General features: G+C 36.6%; 1 protein-coding gene across 1 annotated transcript; it reads left to right on the forward strand.

Moving 5' to 3' along the window:
* Window positions 1-1,823: 1,823 nt before the first annotated feature.
* Window positions 1,824-22,269, forward strand: LOC132034331 (protein ALWAYS EARLY 3). The gene is made up of 21 exons (XM_059424646.1): window positions 1,824-1,981; window positions 2,978-3,107; window positions 4,330-4,428; window positions 4,555-4,617; window positions 7,480-7,557; window positions 8,554-8,728; window positions 9,221-9,480; window positions 9,571-9,928; window positions 11,487-11,570; window positions 13,884-14,137; window positions 14,220-14,276; window positions 14,419-14,727; window positions 14,807-14,985; window positions 15,106-15,388; window positions 16,433-16,660; window positions 18,016-18,177; window positions 19,004-19,147; window positions 19,225-19,440; window positions 20,060-20,164; window positions 20,251-20,349; window positions 21,791-22,269. Exons 2-21 carry the CDS (start codon window positions 2,997-2,999, stop codon window positions 21,953-21,955), a joined length of 3,429 nt encoding a protein of 1,142 aa, XP_059280629.1. The 5' UTR covers window positions 1,824-1,981; window positions 2,978-2,996; the 3' UTR covers window positions 21,956-22,269.
* The last annotated feature ends 356 nt before the right edge of the window (window positions 22,270-22,625 follow it).

Below are 22,625 nucleotides of genomic sequence, written 5' to 3' on the forward strand. Positions count from 1 at the left end.
AAAAAGAAAACCTCTTAAAAAGCTAATCACTAATAATCTTGGCAGAGAGGTGCGGGAGTTTTTCAAAGCCTTTAGATGATGTAGGAGCAATGATACATACATCTTCTTTGTGGAAAACCTATTGTTTACCACCACTCTTTTCTACTGTTTTAGATGTTACCTTAAAGAGTATACAGGTTCAAAATATATTTTTTGGACTCAATAATTTCTCTCACCACTTTGGTTGCGTTCACAGGTGTTGGACATGCTTCCACTGATGCTTCATATAATACACATGAACCCGTTTAATCCATAAGAACTCGTTCCTTTAGACTTTTTGAGATAGTTCGGGGCATTTTTGGGCCTTTGTTAACATTTTTTTGCACGGATTGCCCTTCTTTTGGGGTGGTCTTTAAATTTTGCCCCTCATATTTGTGTTCTTTAAGTTTTGCCCTTCGCTTGGATACCTGAGGTTCCGGGGTTCGAACCCCCGCTCTGTGCATAAAATAAAAAAATAATTTGCGCAAGACGGGGGTGGGGAGAGTGTATGCGGATCCAAAGATACAATCATAAGGAAAAGTTATCTTGCGAGGCGTACTTTGCCTTGAGATATTTTTTTTTTTTTTTTTTTTTTCTTTGAAGGCACACTTTTAGTTAAGGATACTTTTGGTTATGCCACTTAATTAAGTATGCCCCATACGGTATAGTTCCTTAAGGAAAAATTTTGCCCCATAAGGCAAAACTAAATTATGCCTCGAGGAAAAGTTATACCCCTCCGCATATCCTTTAGTTTTCCTTAAGGAAGTTATGCGGAGGAAATGTACTTTGCCTTGAGACATTTTTTTTTTTTTTTTTAACTTTTCAAGGCACACTTTTAGTTAAGGCATACTTTTGGTTATACCTTACTCAGTGTACATTTTACAAGCGCATAATTAAGCCACGAAAAGTTTTTTGCCCCATAAGGCAAAACTAAATTATGCCTTGAGGAAAAAAGTTATGCTCCTCAAGCATAACTTTAGTTTTAGCCGAAGTTATCTTTAGGTACAGATTTGCCTCGAGACATATTTTTTTTTTTTTTTTAAACTTTTCAAGGCACACTTTTAGTTAAGGCATACTTTTGGTTATACCTAAATTAAAAGTCTGCCCCATAAGGCATAATTCCTTAAGGAAAAGTTTTGCCTATACGCAAAAAACTAAATTATGCCTGAGGAAAAGTTATGCCCCTCCGCATAACTTTAGTTTTTCTTAGGAAGTTATCTTGCGGGGCATAGACTTTGCGCTTTGAGACATTTTTTTTTTTTAAACTTTTCAAGGCACACTTTTAGTTAAGGCATACTTTTAGTTATGCCTTAATTAAAAATATTCCATGCCATGGCATAGCCCTTACGAAAGTTTTGCTTTTCCATAAAACATAACTAAACTATGTCTTGAGGAAAAGTTATGCCCCCTCCGCATAACTTTAGTTTTCCTTAAGTTATGCGAGGAGGGGCGTACACTCCCTCATTTTATAAATTATTATTTATTTTATCTTGTCGGAAATGTGGTTCGAACCCAAAACCTCGAGGTATCAAAATTGGCAAAAGCTTAAAAACTACAACATGAGGGCAAAATTTAAAGACCGCAAATATGAGGGGCAAAATTTAAAGACCAATTCCAAAAGAAGGGCAATTGTGCGAATTGCCCCTTTGTTAATTCCTAAGCTCAATTCTAAAACTCGTTGCCGTAGTTGTTATTTTCAAAAGTTTCAGTATCCTATTTAAACATTCCCAAACCTCGAATCAGAAAAAGACAAATAGTTACTTATTTTAAATTGAATTCGAAAAGGAAAAGTATACTATATAGTAGTAATATATAAAACATATTTTCTCTGGCATAAAATACAAATACAGAGTTTCGCGGCTATTACCCCAAATTCATCTTCTTCCCCAAATTTCTCCAAAATTCAACCTATCCAAATCTCTCATTTATATCACAGCTCATGCTTCTCTAATTTGATTCATAGGTAAACATTCTCACCTTTTCTTTTTTGCTCTATGATTCTTTTTTTTTTTTTTAACAAACAAATTGGGTTTTAACTGTGATTTTGAAAGTTTCAATCTTTTCTTTTTGGGTCTTTCTACAAGATCGCTTCTTTTTATATCTGTTAAGTGTTTCTTGTAAATTCTGTTGAGTGCTCAGAGTTACTAATTTTATCTTTGGTCATGGTTGAAGGTTGCTGCTTTTTGAGCATAAAAAAAATATAGAATTAGCACAAAATTATAGAGATTTTAATAACCCTTGTTCATCATGCAAGAAAACTTATCGATCTTATCAATAGGAATTATTGGTAGGCATAATTCCATATATTTGCTGGGTAAAAGCATGTAAGGAATTTCTTTTTTGTTTTTTTGTTTAGAAGAATTTTATATAGAAGATACTGTTTAAACCTATTTGAAGCACAGTAAAAGTACGTAAGGTCTGCGTACATCCTACACTCTCCGGACCCACTTGTGGGATTACTCTGGGTATGTTGTTGCTGTTTTATCTTTGATAACCATTTGAAAGGACAATGGGAGTTTCAAAGGTTTCAAAAAAAGTTACTAGTTGTTAATAAGTTGGTGCCGAGCTAGAAGCCGAAGTACGGGTTTGGCCGAACCCAGTAGATTTAATTAAAACGTTGTATTTGTATTAAGAAATTCACTAAATATGTGCAAAATATTAAATTTAGAACCAGTTAGTAACACCTGATGTCGCTATCCTAGAATAAGAACCCATAAATTTCAAATCCTAGCTCCCCTCTATACAATAAGCCTCTTGTTTCGTTTATATAATATTTACCATTTACTTATATATTGATCAACAAAGTATGCCGCGGAGATCTATTTTGTGGAAACTATAATTTGGTGCGTACATTTTAAATCACATTTATTACCAATGTGGTTTATCACTTCCCAAGACATTTAATTGTCATCAAACAGAATCTTACGTTGTGCTTGCCTGATTCTGCTTTTTGGTATAGGTTTCCGAAGATTTTAGGCATGGCTCCAGCAAAAAAATCTAGAAGTGTAAACAAAAGATTATCTCCTACAACTGAAATCTCTCCCAGTAAAGATGGCAATGGGGACAACTCAAAGAAAAGCTTGCAACGGGTGAGTTTTACTATACTTTTGTTTGCTCTTGTAATATTCCATGAAGAGGCATGTAAGTGAGTTTTGTTTTCTTTTGGAATCTAGGAAAAATTAGTGTCTTATTGGAAATGATAACATGCTCTTTGTTTGTTTGAGAAGTGGGGCCTGCCGACAACATAAGATGGTGCATGTTCAGAGGTGGATGCAGGATTTAAACTCTATGGGTTCATCTTTTTAATATTCTTAGCTTGAATACATTGTATTTTATAAGTCATGGGCTCATGTCTACTATTTATTGCAATTTTAATAATTTTACACAAAAATGTATGCTCCGCTTCAAAGTTAGGGGTTCAATTGAACCCCCACCTAGAATGCTACATCTGCCACTGTGCATGTTACCTTTTCCATAGTATAAACTTGAAAAGAGATAGATATTGCAAGGAGAGAGATGAATGGTTTTGTCAAGGATGTTAGGAAGTTGCTAGAAATGTGTTAGTGAAGTGAAGACATTTTTTTGCATATTTTTCTTTGAATGAAAGAGGAAAATTTTGAATGAATAGACAATGTCTGGTTTTTGATTTTCAACTTTCCTTAAAAAGATGTTGGGAATTCTTTTATCACACGTTTTTTGTGGAAGTTATTTATGTGGGAAGTTTTCAAATTGTTTTCCCACAACTTTCTTCTTACTAAAGGTGGATAATATACGGGAAAGTTAAATTTACAGCACTTCCCTTTGTTATTCTTGTCAACTATCAAGTCCTACGCTGGTCGAGGGAACAAGTTGTGGTTTCCTTATATGGCCTTGGGAAGTCCCACTCTCATTAGCTAGCTTGTTGTTGAGGTAGGCCCAAAGTTCATTTCTTCACATGGTATCAGAGCTAGGTCCATTGGTGGTGGTTGTTTTATTTCTCAATGTTGGGCCCCCCTGTGGTTTTTATCCACGCTCCAATTGTCCAGTCTTGAGCGTGGGGAAGTGTCAAGTCCGACATAGGGAATGGATTGTGGTTTCCTTATATGGTCTTGGGCAGTCCTCTCCTCCTATCATGAACAAGGTTTTGGACTTGAGTTAGGCCAAGGTTCATTTCTTCATACCAAATGATTTCTTTAAGAAAGTGGTAATATGTTGAGTTGGAAAGGAGAAATATTTCATACATTTTCTTAGGTTCGATGTAACGTATTCTATGAAGACTGGGGGAGGGCATACTGTTTGCATTTTGACACGGTTCTTTGTTCAAAATTGCAGAAGAGGAAGTTGTCTGATATGCTTGGTCCAGAGTGGAGTGAGGAAGACCTGACACGCTTCTATCAAGCATACCGCAAGTATGGTAAAGATTGGAAAAAGGTCCGTTCCAATTCAAAGTATATTCATTAATTGCGGTTTCTCGAATATACCCTCTAACTTGCATATGTTTGCTGTTGATTGATCTCTGATGGCTTGCCTCTAAGAGCTGCTTTGTACTTATTGCAGGTTGCATCTGCAGTGAAACACCGAACTGCAGAAATGGTGGAAGCTCTTTACACGATGAATAGGGTATGCTCTGAATGCTGACAACGAAGTAACACATGTCGTTATAATTGAATCCTCTTAGCTTATGATATCATCTAACGATGTTTCTTGATAGAAAATACCTCTCTTCATGTTCTTATCCATATTCCTGCTGATGTATACCTGGTCTTAAATGTCATCTGTACTGATAGCATGGTGAGACAGTCCATTTTGTTGGAATCTTGTTCTAACGCATCATGTTGTTGGCTTGTGAATTATTCAATATAAGTTCTTTGAGAAGCAGAACACTAATCTGTCAGATGTTTTTCACAAAGAAATCTAGTTAGGGTTGTCAATTTTTGAGGGGCTGTTTTCATCTGTTCAGTTGAACTTGTACTAGTAGGCAATCAACTAACATTGCATGCCCTCTGTCACAGAGCCTTTGAGTCTTTCTTCGTTCTCGAAATGATTTAACCTTTTTCTCTTACATGGTCATGATTGCTGATAAGGTTGTATATAGGTGTGGCAAAATCAGCCCATGAAAGCATGACCCGCCCAACCTGCCCAAGTTTGGGCTGATCATTGACCCACCCAACTATTAGCTCAGCCCATTTCAGCCCATAAAAAGTTGGGCTGATATGCAAACCAAATTGAATCACGTAAAATCTTGTCAAAATATTTTCAAAAAGACATTTTCTTTATTTGATATGTTATATATAGCCATAATAAAGAAAGAAAATAATTTTATTAGGTACTAAAAAATTTATAAAAGAACAAATAAAGAAATTAAAACTTAGCAAGAATTGGGCGGGTTGGGTTATGACCCGCTTTTAGCCAATTTCAGCCCAAGTAACTTGAACCGCCCATTTATTAACTCAGCCCATTTGAGCCGCCCAAATTCAGCCCAACCCGGCCATTTGACACCCCTAGTGGTATGTGCTTCGTTACTTGTATCATATACGCCTCTTGTTATTATTAACATGAGCTGCATTCTCCTATCTCCATGAGTGCTTTGTACATAATCTGATAGTCTATTGTGTACGTGTGATTTGTTGTTTTGTACTCACCAGTTGCATAGATTTCGGGCGTCCAAAGTAGGGTTCCATGAGTACTTTGAGATTGTCACATATCAAACACTTCATACACATAAGTTTCTGTTTTGTACCTTGTAATGACGTCTCCACTTAAGAATAGTAGGAAAGGACAAGGAATGTGTTAAAAGGAAATAACATTGTTCCCAGCGTTTGCAGTAGGATCTAGGATGTCGTATATCCATTAGCAATAACATGAAACTTTTAGTTTTTCTTTGTTTTCTTTTAATAAATATGACATTTCTATTCTGTTGCAACTAGCAATTTAACATATCTATCATTGATTGAGTTTCCTTACAGTGTCTTATTATAATATCATCCTCGTCCTCTCTTTTCCTCTGTTGCAGTTTCCAGATTCCATTGCTCTGCTTTTTTGTGCGTGTGGCATCTCTGTGTCATCTTAACCAGCTTAGTTAGACTTTTGGTGCTACTTTATTTTCCTTGTCTGCATCCTGATATGGAACAATGTAATATTGTGGGTAATTGATAATAGTTGAAAGAATTGCATCAAAGCTGATCCTCACATTCATAAATCTGCATTACCAGTTGGTGATATGATTTGTTTATTTTCCTTTTGATGCTATTATGTTGCATTAATACCGTGAAACAACGCTCCATACTCCATTACACTTGTAAAAGAGAATTGTCATTTCCTGGTGAAGCACATTCACTTAGAAAGAGTAATCTCTTTGTGGAGAGGATACCGGTCATCTTCTAGACCAACATTTGGTCTAAAAGACAGTAATCACTTCACTTGTGATCAACTCTATCCCTTAGATGGCTATATACATAGAAAATATGGAATGCCATATTAATCTTACAGCATTGTGTTTATAAAAAATAAAAGGGAAAATGGTTAAAATGCACCCCAGGCTTTGTCCGGATTTGCTATAACACACCTAACCTTTACGGGGGGTCCTATTACCCCCTAGCCTAGTTTAAACTGAAATATATACCTCCCTAGATGGTGAGGTGTTACAGAGAGTGTAGTTCACTCTCTTTGAGAGAGTGAGAAGCAATAAAAATATTAAAATAATATTTTTCAACATTTCTACTTGTCATTTTACTTTTTCTCTTTTCTTATTATTTTCCTTTTCTTCTTTCTCTTGTATTCGTTTCTTCTTCTTTGTTACTAACACTTCCTCACCGGATGATATGCAGTTTCCAGCGATTTTTCCGGTAATTATTATTATTATTTTTTTTTTTTTTTGGGTCTTTCTTTCCCCTTCGATTTTTCACTGCTTCCAAGCTAATTGTCAGTAATCACAAATCAATTTTTAGGAAAAACTAGATGAGAAAATGAAATATCAAGAGACCCAATTAGTAACCCAGAAAATTAAAATCTGCCAGAGAGATTTTTTCATTCCGCTACAAACTAATTCGAAACCCAAATCAAGAAAGACTCAAAAGATTTTACATTTCAAGAGGAGGAATTCCATTGATATCACACCCCAAAATATTTTTCATCATTGATTTTAGAAAGAAATAACTGGGATGGGTAAACGAAGGTTAGGTGTGTTGTAGCAAACCTAATAAGACTCCCGTAAAGGTTAGGTGTGTTGTAGCAAATCCAGGCAAAGCTTGGGGTGCATTTTAGCCATTTTCCCTAAAAATAATCATCATAAATCACGGTCTTGTGATTTTAGCCAGTAACAGGTCAGCTACACTTTGAAGATTGTTTCTGTGGTGGTATTATTTTAAGATTTTTAAATTTAGAACAAATGACACTGAGTAATTAATCAGCATGAATATATTTATTAAGTCATATAAAATGATGATGCAATTCGTTATCTACTTCATTCTACTGTATTTTCAGGCTTATTTATCTCTTCCGGAGGGGACTGCATCTGTGGTTGGGTTGATTGCCATGATGACTGATCACTACTGCAACTTGGTAAGACTGAAGATATATTGAGATTCCCCATCCACCAGAGTTATATTTTTCTTTCCTATTTGTTTCAAGCTTAAGGAGTAGTATTGCACATGAGATGCTTGAATTTGAGCTTCTTGGCATCTAATGGATGGACTTCCTAAATACGTCAATTGAAAAATGCAGCTCGTCTTGAACAGAAACGTTTTTGCAAGCTGTTAGGGGTCTTTGAGTCAGAGACGAGTTATTCAGGGATTAATAATGTAGGGATCAATAATGCAAAGATTAGTAATGCAGGGATTATAATGTAGAGATTGTAATGTAGGGATTACTTTGCAAGCTGTTAGGGGTCGTTTGGGTCAGAGACGAGTTATTCAGGGATTAATAATGTAGGGATCAATAATGCAAAGATTAGTAATGCAGGGATTATAATGTAGACACTGTAATGCGGGGATTATTTCTTAATAGATGTTTGGTTTGTTATATTAAAAATTAGTACACCAATTCATAAACCAATAACAATTGTCTTTTTAGGCTGTGGATTATATTTTGAAGGGATAGAGAAGAAGATAATGGGTAATAGTGTCTTTTTAAATATTTTATCCATGTATAAGTATAACTAATCATGGTATTGTTATTCCACCTTGAACTAGGTATAAAGTTATACCAATATTATGGTACAAGTCCTTACATGTATTAACTAATACGGAGTTGAAAAAAGCCTACCAAACATGAGATAGAGTAATACTAAATTCTGTACTTGAATTATTTTCTTAATACCTCATACCAAACGAGCCCCTTATATTAAATAAACAGCAGGAAATATGATTCTATGCATTAGGTCGTAGCAAAAGCATTATTCTTGTCGACAAGAAAACCTTTTTCAAAAGAGAAGTGAATATATGCTCAATGCTATCGCTTATATTTGTTCATGGTTTTTGAGTTCTAGGGTTTAAATATTGTAGCTGAGTCTTAGTTTTGGGTATTTGCTGATGAAGTAACTTAACTGTGGGATGTCAGGCAGCAAGCGACAGTGAGCAAGAAAGTAATGAAGATGCTGGAACGCCTCGAAAACCTCAGAAACGTCCACGGGGTAAAGTTCACCCTAATATTTCTAAAACATCTGAGATGGCATCCCCAGCATTAGCGGCTAGTCATGGTTGTTTGACTTTGTTGAAGAAGAAGCGTTCAGGAGGTGCGTTGTCCCTTAATCCCTTCCATCCAGCCCGCAACAAAAACGTATAAATTAAATTATATTTAGTATTATTCTTACAAAAAAGAATATAATATCTGTAAAAAGTATTCCAGCTGGACCTATATTATAATCTTTATTGCTTGTTATTCTTGCATAGAGTTTCGGAACAGCCTCCCTACCTCCACAAGGTAGGGTAAGGTCTGCGTACACTCTATCCTCCCCTGACCCCACCTGGTGGGATTATACTGGGTATGTTGTTGTTGTTGTATTCTTGCATAGAGTTTATTGTCACCAGTGCATTGTACTTTCATGCAGTAGTAGCTTTTCCTGGGGTGTCATTTTGTTTAGCTGCCTTCCACATGACCTATTTACTGATTGAACTGAGGCTTGACCACTTTGAACGTTAACAATCTAAATCTTTCTTTTCATTTAATATATTGAGCACTTGTCATGTGATAATATTGATGAATTTTCTATGGAGTTGCCTTTCAGGAAGCCGGCCTCGAGCTGTTGGAAAACGAACCCCACGCTTTCCTGTTTCTTTTTCTTACGAAAATCCTAAGGGTGAGAAGTATTTTTCTCCAAGTAGGCAGAGTTTGAGACTGCAGGAAGATGACACTGATGATGATGTGAAGGTAGCATTAGTTTTAACAGAAGCTTCACAAAGAGGTGGTTCTCCTCAGGTCTCTCGGACACCTAACCGTAGGACGGATGGTGCTATGCCCTCACCTGTTGGGACTGCTGAAAGAAAGGTATTACTTAACTTTTGTTTCACAGTGTGACTTATCTTCACAGACTATATGTCCTCAGCAGATCAACCAATTGATTTTTTTTTCAACTAGCATGTTAAAGTGGATATGGGCAATGCCAAGCTTCTCAGTAATGAAGTGGATGAAGAAGAGGGAAGCATGGAAGCAGACACCGGTGAGCTGATGCGTTATAAGAATGATTTGGGGGAAACTGGAACCATTGGTCGAACAACACAGAAGCGAAGAAGACCTTATGGTAAAAAGTTGGAAGTTGATGATAGTGACGACAATCATTTTGATGATATCAAAGAGGCATGTAGTGGTACAGAAGAAGGTCAAAGGTTGGGTGCGGCGAGGGGTAAACTTGAAATGGAGGCCGCAGATGAAAAGAATTCAAGGGCCTCGTTACAAGGGCCTAGAAAGAGGAGCAAAAAGGTTCTTTTCACGAGAGGTATTACAAAGTTTTGTAAATTACTGTTCTTTAGAACTTCCCATTTTTATAATTTTACAACATTTTAAATGTTCCTTTGGTCCGCTTTGATTTTTCTATTTTATCTTTTTGCCACTAGTTAAGAGGAGGAAGGGGGATGCATCTTTGGAACATAAGTTAAGTCGAGTCCCTAATAAGATTTGAACATGCATCCAAATTTGACGAGAGCGCTGAGCAGTAAGTATGAGACTATTGCACTAACCTAAATTAGGGCTAATTCTCTTCGAAGGAGAAAATGACATAGTTTCTGTTTCATCATGGTGACCATTAATTCTTACAATCTCGAAAACAAGAGTGTATATTAGACCGTATAAGCTGTGTTTTAGCAGAAGGCTACGTAAACCTCAAATTTTATCTCCTTGATGCCCCTTCCCCTTTTCTTTTCCTATCTGGTAGAAAGCTTTCCTCCACCGCCCTTCTGGTATTCTTGATGTTAAGTGTCTCACATTGTAGAGGAAATGAGTCGTTGTCTTCTTGTATGGTCTTGAGCAATCCTCACTTCATGAGCTAGCTTTTGGCTTGAGTTAGGCTCAAGGTCCATTTTCTTATTATGGTATCGGAGCCAGACTCATCCTCATTCTTGGTTACCCAATGTTGGGCCGCCATGTTATATTGTCCATGCTCTAGATATCCAGCCCGGAGCACAAGGGGGTTGGGGTTGGGGGGAGGGGGGGGGGGCGGTTTCTTTTAAGTGATTATCTTGAGCAATCCTCACATCATGAGCTAGCCTTTGGGGTTTGAGTTTGGCCGAGGTCCATTTCTTATCACTTGACATGCCATAAAATTGATGGAAAAAGTTATTTACAGTAGCAGCAACTCAAGGATTGCTCCACAGTAGAAATACTAAACATCCCTCCGGCAATGTTTCACAAGTTCAAAGTGGCCGGGAACTTCAGAATGTGAACAGCGTCAGAATAAGAGTTGAAAGCCAGAGAAGATTTTCACGAATAAACCCAAACAAAATAAGAAACAAAAGAAAACATAAATAGGTTTCCCAAGTGCTTAATCATCAAACAAAGTTTCCCAAGCCTACCTTCAAGACTCGAAGTGTCTATTACTTCTGTGCCATAATAATGATAGTAAGCTAAGCTTTATAATTGCCATTCTCGAGGATTTCTTCCTTTTCTCCAGTTTTTCGCCTTACAAGGCTTTACTATGGAAGGCATTAGATGAGAACATTAGTTCATGACATTAATCTTTAGGGAGGTACTTTATCTGTAGAAGTCTTTGACAGCCAGGAAAAAGTTAGAGAATCGAAGGACTCAGAATTACAAGTTTTGGGCAACTTAGGGCTTAGGACATCACAGGAGCGCTGTTATATTTTGAGATACTGATCCCTTTCTCATTAGTTTGACTTTCTTTTTCAAGTTGTAAAGCAAGAGTTATTTCTGAGTGGTGTTATTTTAACACTTTAAAATATTACTTTAAACCTGTTGTTTTGTGATAGAAACTGTTATATCTTGGTAGAATGAGCGAAAGTAGAGGATATATATGCTAATTCACTTTTTCCTTCATGTAGATGAAAGCTCCGCTTTTGATGCTCTACAAACTTTGGCTGATTTGTCTCTAATGATGCCAACAGCAGAAAATGAAGATGGAAAGGGTACGAATTCTGTTTCTACAGATCTTTGCATGAAAGCTTGCTTGTATGGCTGTTTGAGATATGCTGGGTGTTCATAGTATCTCTATCCCCCTTTCACATTCTCCTTGTCTTAGCCTAATATTCTAGCCACTTTGACCTCTATGCATTTCTGGTATTCTCTCTTGTTATTTGAAACTTTAGATCTTTGAATTTACTCTGTATTTATATATCAGATTTTTCCTGTGTAGTACTTACTGAAAAGTTAACTTCAGCTAAAAATTGTATAAGAACAGTGATTTCTATTTAGCTTATCTTTGCGCTATGCTTCTATCTCTTTCTTAAATACCCTTCACAACTGCTTGCCTCTCCCTGTATTAGTTCACTTTATGACCTGTGTATTGCGTTTCAAATGACTAAATTACTCCAATAGGTCTAGGGGAATCAAAACTATGACACTAGTTTTGATGGAAATTCTAATTCTTTGGTCCAAACACACACAAACGGGTAATGTTTCCTTTTTTGATAATTTAAGTAATTTTATTAATATACCAGCAACAAGAAAGTGCTTTGGAAAGACTTATAAAAAAAAAGTGCTTTGGAAAGATACAAAAGATACTGAGCATATTCCTACTGTAGCTGCAAGTGATCTGGTAACACGTATCCTCTATACTATTTACTATGTTCAACTACACCAAAATTCAAATTCTGTAGACCTTTGAACTTAACATTAACTTTATTATGTATTTGTTAAATGATTCCTATCTGGTCAGCGTTATTAAAAGGTTTTCACTTTGTTGCTTAAAGTAATGTGAGGGAAGGCTAGGGCTGTCTCTCCATGAGCCGAAGCCATGCACTTTAGCGAATTGTGCGCTGCAAATAATGAGGCACAAAGTGACCCCAATGAGAAGCAGTCAGTTCTTTGAAACTCAACTTTGAGTAGTTGGATTAATATTAAGTTTATTGTAAATTGGATGTTGAATTAGTTATTTTAATTGAAATTTAATCATTATAGTACTAAATTCATACATGTTTGGTATTTTCTAATCTTCTGTAAATTGTGCACTTCACTTCAAAGAACCATCCGCTTCACTTCTCGCTTTTCACTTCAAGCCCAGTGGACCTTGTCTCTTTTTTGCGCTTTTCGCTTTCAAAAGTTTCTATCCATGTCGATGGTTCTCTGGACATCTCAGCTTTTTCGCACCTTCTGATTCTGCCAACTAATGATAGCTTTATTCAACCCTCTTGGCATGACTGACCAAATACCATATATATTTAAGAACATACATCAAATATCTCAAATCTGTCTGCAGTTTATGACATATAAATAGGTAATTACTTTATTCCATAAACATTCCCTTTTTGCAGTAAAATGGATGTTCCTTATTTAGAATGAACCAAAAGGAAGAACTTACTTAGATTGTGATATTCTACCTAATGCTCTCACCTTCATTTGGCTGGAAAAAAGTCTTGCACATGTATAGGTACTTCTTATCTGTTCTGAAATTTTTATCTTTTCAAAATTTCTGTATAAGTAACTAAATAACAATGTGCAAGGATTTGTTTACAATGTCCTGATGTCAAATTCTATGCAGCAGACAGTATATTGTTGTATAAGCTTAACTTTTTGAAGGAAACATTTATTCATGGGTTACCAGGTGATATATTCCTTAGGAAGGAGAGAAATAAATCTAAGACATGCTTGCGCTAGTTCCTAAAATAGCTGGTAATATTGGGGGCATATAGTAGCAATCTGTTGCTTTTTCTTAACTCTATTTTTTAAGTTTGTGTAAGAGGTTACCGATTTAGGATTTTGATGGTAGTTTATCACAAAAGTATATGGGATTCTGAATATATTAGAAAGTATGGAAGAACCTGGAACTCGTAGACCTAATTGTGGATTCAAGGACAACAAAACAAGATTTTTGTTTACTATTCCTTGTCATGAGATAACCTGCTGGCCTGCTCCTTCGTGTTTTTCTTCTGTGTTGTAGAAGAGGAGTATTTTCCATTTTTCCTTGTCTATGCTCTCTATATTGTCCAAATAGCTTGTGGAGGGCTCACGATCTTATAATTTTTCATACCTTTTTAGTAAATGACTAGCCTTTAATTCTTCCGTCTTGTCTCAGTTGTGACATTGCTATTTCTTCCTGCTTGTGCTTTGAACTTCCTTTTCACTCTGGAGTTTATTAGCTATATCCTTTTGTTTTCGATTGTAAGTGTTGGATATGCTGACTATCCTGTATCTTGATCACACTTCATGTGTTTCCATTTGATTTCCAATAGTTATTCTGTCTTAACTGCGATTATAATAGATTCTCTCTTTTTCTTTCTCAGAGTCAATGATCCAGGTCAAGGATGAAATTAATGATCATGTTGATGAATCTGGCTCCTTGGAAGCTGTGCCAGCACACAGACGAAGAGACAAACGTGGATCGGTGGGGGTTAAATCGAGATGGAGTCAACCTTTATCGAAGTTTGAAGTTGCTTCCAGTACGACATCAAAGCATGGTAAAGTTACATCTACTGATGCTAATGCTGTTCCTGAAACAAAGCAGGCGAGGAGGGCACAGAAAGCAATGTCGTCTAAGGTATTAGGAGACAGCATTGCATCCCTGCTCAATATTCTGATGTGTTAAATGATATATAACACTTCTGAGGATAATCATGCAGGCTCGAAAAGCTGAAGGTCATGTTAACTATGATGTTACTGAATCTCAGGAAGCTGCGGTGATTTTCTTATTTTTGTCCATTTTAAGTGATTGTTTTGAGATTTAGACATGTTTGAGCACAACGTTAAGCATTTTTCCAGATTGGATACCTTAATCAGCTGCACTGTTTCTAATTTGACATGATATTTTTTCTCCTATAGGCAAAAGAAGCATCAAAGAAGTCAACCAATAAGGGTAAAAGATCCTATCAATGTGTGTCGCCGAAATTAATTAAAGATCAGGAGCATTCATCATGTGCAGACCCAAGAACAGAACGAAGTGATTCAGCTCAATCAACTGCACAGATCCCCGTGGAAAACCATGTGAACTTACCTACTAAAGTCAGAAGCAGGCGTAAGATGGACCTGAAAAAACCTCAAAGACAAAAAGACTTGAAGATATCTGATAGAAGTTTGGATGATACTAGTGCATCCTTCGCTGCACTTCGTGACAAAGCATTCAGTCTTAAGGTTGGTTATGCACCTTTGTCCATCTTGTAGTGCATTCTCGTGATATGAGCACTAGTTAACTTGCATACATTGCATGCAGAAAAAGATTTCCAGTTGCCTTTCCAACCATCAGGTACGAAGATGGTGTACGTATGAGTGGTTCTACAGCGCAATTGACTACCCTTGGTTTGCCAAAAGGGAATTTGTGGAGTACCTGTATCATGTTGGATTAGGGCATGTTCCAAGGTTAACTCGTGTTGAATGGGGCGTCATAAGAAGGTATACCTCTCAACTTTCCTGCAATTTGGTTGTCACTCTATTCCCTGGGCAAGTCCTAAACATTAGGAGTTTGTTATTTTTATGTTAATGATGGTCCATTGAATCCTCGCCTTGTTGTAGTTCTCTTGGCAAACCACGGCGATTCTCTGAGCAGTTCTTGAACGAAGAAAAGGAGAAACTTAATCAATACCGGGAATCCGTCAGATCACATTATACTGAACTTCGTGAAGGTACCAGGGAAGGGCTACCCACAGATCTTGCAAGGCCTTTGTCAGTTGGGCAACGTGTCATTGCGATCCATCCAAAAACAAGAGAGATTCATGATGGAAGTGTGCTGACAGTTGATCACTCTAGATGTCGTGTTCAGTTTGATCGACCAGAGCTTGGGGTTGAATTTGTCATGGTAATTCATTCTTGCTTAGTATGTGCTCATATAATATTCTGCTATGTTAGTCTATAGTTTCTCTTAGGTTCACAAAGATTGGACAAGATTACGAAGGTCCAAGTAGCACATATATGGATACAGCAACAGAAGGTTGCTTCAAATGGTTTGACCATGCCCTACATAGACCTCCATATGCACCTGTCCTTAAGTGCGGCACTATGATGATTGAAGACGATGGAAAAGGATACGATAAATCTAAAATCACATGGGGGAAGTTGTACCAAAGGACCTATAATCTCTCGAAATCAATGTCGACTTAGCTAAAGAATAGGACACAATGGAATCAACGGATGCCGACTAGTTGGGATTAAGCTTTAGTTTTTGCTACACTTGCGTTAGGTTCAGAGTTTGACAAGAGGTCTACTCTGGTTAGAGACGTATATGTCCATATATGGATAAGTGTGAGATTTAAAGAATTGTTAGTTTTAGAAAACCCCTTATTTGCCTTTTTTAAGACATTAGATAGTATCTTATTGAAGGGCCCTTGAATAGAGCAGATACAGAAGATAAATATAGCCAACTACAAGTAGTTTGGGATTTAGGAGTAGTTTATCGATTGTTTATGTCCCTTTCCAAGCTATATCATAATGTGAGAGAAATAAAGTTAGGAATTAGGTTATATTATAGTGACTCCAAATGTCTGTACTCACACTGTGGTGCCATCCTCCAGAGATGGTAAGTCTAATCTTTCTTCTGAGGACGCTTCTGAAGGTGAGTAAGAGAAAAAGAAAGGCATAACTAAATTAAATGGATTACTCAAGTCTCATACACACTGAATTATTGAACTCTTGCGTCTAATCTCTTTTATCTGTTGGAAGACTAAGTTATCTGTCCTTGTAACTAGCTTTTCTACTTGATTCATAACAGGTTCTGTGTGTATGAATCAGTATTTCAGTACTGTACTTATAAAAAGAATCGGTATTTCAGTACTTTGTGTTTTGGTTATCCAGTGGTTGCTTTCTGGACCTGATGGCTGATTTAGAACGTTTAATGATCTGGCAGGACATTGATTGCATGCCTCTAAATCCATTTGAAAACATGCCCACATTACTTACAAGGCATGCAGATGCTGTTGATAAGTTTTTCGAGAGCTTCAATGAGCTCAAGGTGAATGCAAGAGCAAATGAGTTTATTAAATTTCCGGCTGGTGACAACATGGAGAATGGAGATGTTTTCTCTCATTTCTCCCCCTCAAGTCATCCCATCAGTAATCTCCTAAAGCAGACAAAGGTCAGCAGTTCTTCTCCTACTCTTCCTTAGATACCTTTTGTAATTCAATATTTCAGATTCACTGATTCTCAAGCACCCAGGTTTAGTTGATATTGCAATTTGTCTATCCAGTTCCTAATAAAAACAATTATGACCTCCCTGAGTCTTTTCCACCTTTTGTTGTAACTTGGGAAAACATAAGTGAAGAATTTACTTATCAGAGAGAACAAAAACATAAGTGAGAGATTAAATCTTTCGCTACAAGATCTAACAAATTCACTGTAAAAACTATGAAAGTAATTCATAGGTGCAGTGAGCAGGAAGTATCTCAGAAATATTGGCCTTTTAGTTCTACTAGCTTTTGGAGTGTGGTAATCTATGTATAGTATTTTGTGTTTTGGCTTGTACCATTAAGTGGTGGGTGGAGGCCTAGTAGATCTTCCACCTACCAAGCCTGAAATTTTAGAACTGGCTGAAGTGACCTAGGGTCAAACAAATTAACGTTAGGACTTAGAAGAGTATTTGATAGTATTTCTAGTTTAATTTATAACCTGTTGTTTCTTTAGGCTCGGTTGTCTTATTTTCTTGTTATTGTTTCTGCTTATTGCTACTGCCTCTTTTTACCGTTCTTTGAGCCGAGGGTCTATTGGAAACAACCTCTCTACCTTCTCAAGGTAAGGGTAAGGTTCCACCTGTGGGATTACACTGGGTTTTTTGTTGTTATTGTTCTAGACTTCTAGTTTAATTTAATGTACCTGCCCTTTTTTATCGAAATTTTGGTAATTGAGGTGAAATACCACACCAAAGTAGGCCACATTGTTAAAATGTTTTACCATCTCATCTAAAAGCTTAAACTATAAGACAGAGCATACTTTTAGTTACTTAATTATATCTTCAACAAGCAACGTCCCCTCACGTGTGGGTCTGATTCTTTTCTATGGACCAAAACGTGGAAATTCTTTTTGATAATGGGTGGCGTTGAAACTCGAACTCAGGACCTCTACCTGCTCTGATAGAGAGCACACTTTTAGTTACTTAATTATATCTTCAGCACACATAAAGGTTTAGGTATATTAATAGAATTTTGATTTAGAAAGCTGAACCTCAAGTGTTTACCTCAGAACTGGAAAAACCGGCATTCAACTTGGGAGTTAGTAGATTTCATGATTTCCTATTTTACCCCGAATCTCAAAAATCTCTGTTATTATATGGTCTATATTGATATATACCTTGAGAAGCCCCTTTAGAGTTTTGATCATAACTCCCTTCTCATTTTGTTTATGACATTTTCTTCCACATAATTAAGAAGAATGGAAAGTTTTGTAGGCTTATCAATGTTATCCTTCCACATAATTTATGAGTCACTTGATGTCCAGGTGGCTTCAGCAGAAGCTGATATGCAATCTAAATCTGGAGTCATGGAGACCGCCACATATCAGCAGACAGCATATTCAAAGCCTCCTGCTGTCGCTCAGATTCAAGCAAAGGAAGCTGATGTTCAAGCTCTTGCTGAGTTGACTCGTGCACTAGACAAAAAGGTTACCAAACTAATCTTAGTTTTTACTTCATATGATCCATGAATGAAGATTATACAAATGAAAGCGAGCTCTCTTTCTCTCTCTACATATGCTGGTATCTTTGTTTGCTTATGCAATTATTGCGGACCTAAATAAACATGCTAGCTCTCTAACTTAAGCTTATAAATGAGGTGATCACACAATTTAACATGGTGTCATGGTGACACACATCCTAAATTCGAGTTGCCTTTCTAACCATTTAAAGTTAAAGCTAGTTAGATGAGATGGTCACATCAACAGTAAGCTTTCTTTTTATTCAACCAAAGCGTTCATGTCCAAATTACCGATAAGCTAATGAGGGAGAAATATATTCTTCACTCCCCCCTGAAATTGAAGGGTTTATTTGCGTAAAAAGAAGAAATTGATGAAGGGATAAGCTTTCATGAACTAGCAGGTTAAAAGCTCTATTTACTTTTTGAAGACGAAATCTAAGTATAGCTATATGCTCATTTATAAATTGTTTCTAAAACTGTGGAGGTATTCATTGAGCATGTATTTGTTGTTAAGAAAAGCTGCGCTTACTGTTTGTTTGGAGCGGGGAATATTTAAGATAGAATTGAGCTAGTCTGAGCAGATGCTGCTACCAAATTGATGACTAGTTTCTTCTATTTTAGAGTTGTACTTTTCATGTATTTCATCTTTAAGTTTTGGCTGTTCTTGTATTTATTTCGGTTTATGTATTCCGGGATTTGTGTCAATAGATGCATTTCTCTAGTTGTTGTTTGATATACAAAAGGCATGAATATTAGATGTGCAGTGAGCTCATGTCATTAGTTTGAACATTTAGGATGCAGTGGTTTCCGAGTTGAGGCGCATGAATGATGATGTTTTGGAAAACCAAAAGAGCGATGACTGTTCTCTCAAGGACTCAGAGCCTTTCAAGAAGCAATATGCTGCCGTGCTAATACTGTTGAATGAAGTCAATGAGCAGGTATGCTTATCCTCATATTAGAATTTAAATTTTCTAAGGTGCACAAAGTTTGCTATAATATTCATTTGCTTTGGCAGGTTTCTTCTGCTCTATATCGCTTGAGACAGCGGAATACCTATCATGGAAGCAATCCACTTCCTTGGCCAAGGCCAGTTCCGAATTTTGCTGATCCTAGTATGTTGAGCACTTTTGATCGTTGTACTAGTCAACCGCAGGAATCGGGATTCCTTGTCAACGAGATAATAGAAAGTTCAAAAATCAAAGCCCGGACTATGGTAGATGCAGCCCTGCAGGTACACATTCAACTGTTATTTCTGTTCGGATTCTTTTTAAAAGCATTAGCGGTGTGACCCAATTCGGTTTTTAAAGATAATGTTTGAAAAGAATCTAAAGCGGGTTGTGATGAAGCATAGCATGTTAATATTTATTAGCTTCTTCAGAAACCTCATTTGCATGGTTTCCAGGTTGATTTATTCCGTAATTTATCTCAGCAGACTGGGAATACTGAAATGCATTTCTTGAAAAGATGAAAAAATAGTATGCGATTTTTGCATAAAGGTGGTTACTATTTCACTTTGGTATTTAACCGGATCAAACTATTTTGAAAAATACATCAGGATCAAAGTTTAGAGAAGAATATTTGGACTTCCAGTTACTCTTGAAAACATTTGAAATTTAGTTCATTTAAAGCCTTTTGCTATTTTTAACTAAGTTCAATAATATCAGACATCATGAAATCTGTTTGGACTTGATTATCAATTTAATGCCTCCAGAAATTTGGGTCACTACAAAGATTATGTTTATGCATTGTGTCCTAATTTTTATTTATGTTAACTCAGTCATGTTTGTGATCTCATCAGTATCTTCATGTTGCTGTGGATTCTTTTAGAACTGATTAACTTTCCTGTGTAGGCGATGCTTTCATTTACTGGTAGAGACAACACCACCGAGAAGATTGAGGAGGCTATTGATTATGTGAATGATCGGATTCCGCTAGATGATTCTTGCATGCCAAATGTGAGATTTCTTACCACCTCATGTATGCTTAGTGGCTATTTTGCTTCTCTATATCAATTGATTTCTAGTGCATGGATCTGTTGCAGCCAGCTGATCTTAAGTCAAAGAGTATGTCAGACAGAAATGAAGCAGAAATTCCTTCAGAACTTATCACTAAATCCGTTGCTACTTTGCTTATGATTCAGGTAAATACGATTAGTTACCTCAGTACTTTTCCTGTATTCTGTTGGCAAGTTCTTTTTTCCGTAATTCCAGCACATTTTCCAAGATTTTTCTGCTTCTTTGGACTAGCTTTTTGTGATAACTTTATTGCTTTAGAATGTTTGGAACAGGAATTACCTTTGCTTTGGTAATGTACCATGTCCCTCGCGATATTGGATTCCATATTGTGCTGCCTCTTTTTTGCATGACATAAAATGTTCCATAACCTGCAGAAGATGCTTCTCGTGCGTCTTACTGTCTGGATTACAGAATTATCTTTATCAAGCTAAGACAAAATGTATTGTGATTCTGGATAACTGATAAATAAAGGGAGAAGGCGAGGCCTCAAACAGATTTGACTGATGGAGCAATTCCTCTTCCCTAAGCAAGTTTTATCCCATCAAGGATTGCCAGATAGCCTTGCAGGAGGATATGTCCTTTTTTATTTATATTAATTTTAGTGCAACTGAAAATTAAAAGGGAGAAAAAAGATGATCTATAGTCTCCGGCTCTGTGTTACATTATCATGATATCCAGTATAGGAAACATCGTTATGTCCTCCATCTTCATAAGTCCGCACACGGATACCTTGGAGATGTATTTAAAGGGTGTTTGGTATGGAGGAATATAATTTTTTAAAAATGTTTTCCAATTTTCCCATGTTTGGTTGGTCAAATGAGGAAAATGACTTCCCTAATGGAAGTAGGAAAAACAAGTTCCGTAAGTGAAATTCCAAGTTCATTGTCTCCTCATCACCCACCCAATGCCCGACCATCCCCCCCTTCCCATCTCCGAACCCTCAGTACCCACCCCATCCCACCCCATAATGTGTTGCTAGATTATGTAGTCGCGTTTATCTTTTCTTACGAGTAGTTATATTGCTCTATAGTTTCTTGTCTCTTGATTTCTGCGAGTATCTGTTGGTTTATAATGGCTTATTTACTTTCATTGTTTTCATTTTCATAATTGCTTTGATTTGTTTGCCCGTATCTAACCTTTCATATGCCTTTTCTTGAGCTGAGGGTCTTCCTGAAACAGCCTCCCTACCTAAGGTAGGGGTAAGGTCTGCGTACACTCTATCCTCCCCAGACCCCACGTTGTGGGATTCACTGGGTATGTTGTTGTTGTTGTTGTTGCTCTTGGAGTAATATATTTATTTTTGTTGCTTACTAAGCAAACACTAGAAAATAAGAAACCCACTTGTTTTCCAAGAAAACATTTTCTACCAAACACACCCTATATATTTCTTGCTACTCAACTCCAAAAAGGAAAAACTTACCTAGTGTTTTATGGCAGCACATGATATCTCCAAAAGCAATATCTCACTTTTTCTTGTTCAGTTCATATCTCTGGTCACATACAATTGTGATTATTTTCCATCTTTATGCTTGACACAAGTTGATTATCTATTGTACATGATTGCAGAAGTGTACGGAACGACAGTTTCCACCAGCTGATGTGGCAAAAGTACTGGATTCTGCTGTATCAAGCTTACAACCCTGTTGCTCACAGAACTTTCCAGTCTATGCTGAAATACAGAAGTGCATGGGAATCATCAGAAACCAAATTCTGGCATTGATACCAACGTAGGCCATGTATTATCAATACTTAATTTGCTCTTGTAAATTTTATTATGTAGATAACTTGCCTTATTCATGGTTCAGCTCTCAGATCAATGCAAACTCAATTTTCAGCCTCTCTTCCCACTGTTTCAGTTGTGATTTCTGTATTCCCCCCCCCCCCCCCCCCCTCATAATGGAGAGGTTAGTCTTCACATGATCTGTTTCCACTATAATAACTAGTCCTATAGTGGTCTGGCTGAACCAGTAGCTACAACTACTAATTGAATTAGTAGTAGGGTCATGAAATGATGAAATTTTAGATTAATCTTAAATTTAAACTTATTTTTTTGTATCAAAATCTGTTTTACATCCTTCATTTAGGGTTAATCTGGTTTGATTCTATAGGGGTTTCAAAAAATAATTGACATAAAACTGATTAATCCCTTCAGCAGAATTCCAATAAGGTACTAATTTCATTCATGAAGTATCTGCATTTTGAGTTGACATTTCTTGCAAGAGGACAAAATCTACCGTATATTTATTTTTTATTTTAATAATTTTTGTCCTTTGTAGAAATCAATTATGCATTTAAAACAATGATTGGAATTTATTGAAAATATTGTCCCTTCCACTTGAAACACGTTTGCCAAATAAAATCCCAACCACATTCTCTTACTGCTTTAAAGACTCCATGAAAA

Source organism: Lycium ferocissimum, chromosome 10 (assembly GCF_029784015.1).
Source record: "Lycium ferocissimum isolate CSIRO_LF1 chromosome 10, AGI_CSIRO_Lferr_CH_V1, whole genome shotgun sequence".
NCBI lineage: Eukaryota > Viridiplantae > Streptophyta > Magnoliopsida > Solanales > Solanaceae > Lycium > Lycium ferocissimum.

What these genes read in the sequence shown, in the direction of transcription:
- LOC132034331 (XM_059424646.1), top strand. Translation starts at nt 2,997, where the DNA reads ATGGCTCCAGCAAAAAAATCTAGAAGTGTAAACAAAAGATTATCTCCT. An exon ending in CAAAGAAAAGCTTGCAACGG is followed by an intron (nt 3,108 to 4,329) that starts GTGAGTTTTACT and finishes TCAAAATTGCAG; the next exon opens with AAGAGGAAGTTGTCTGATAT. An exon ending in CTGATCACTACTGCAACTTG is followed by an intron (nt 7,558 to 8,553) that starts GTAAGACTGAAG and finishes GTGGGATGTCAG; the next exon opens with GCAGCAAGCGACAGTGAGCA.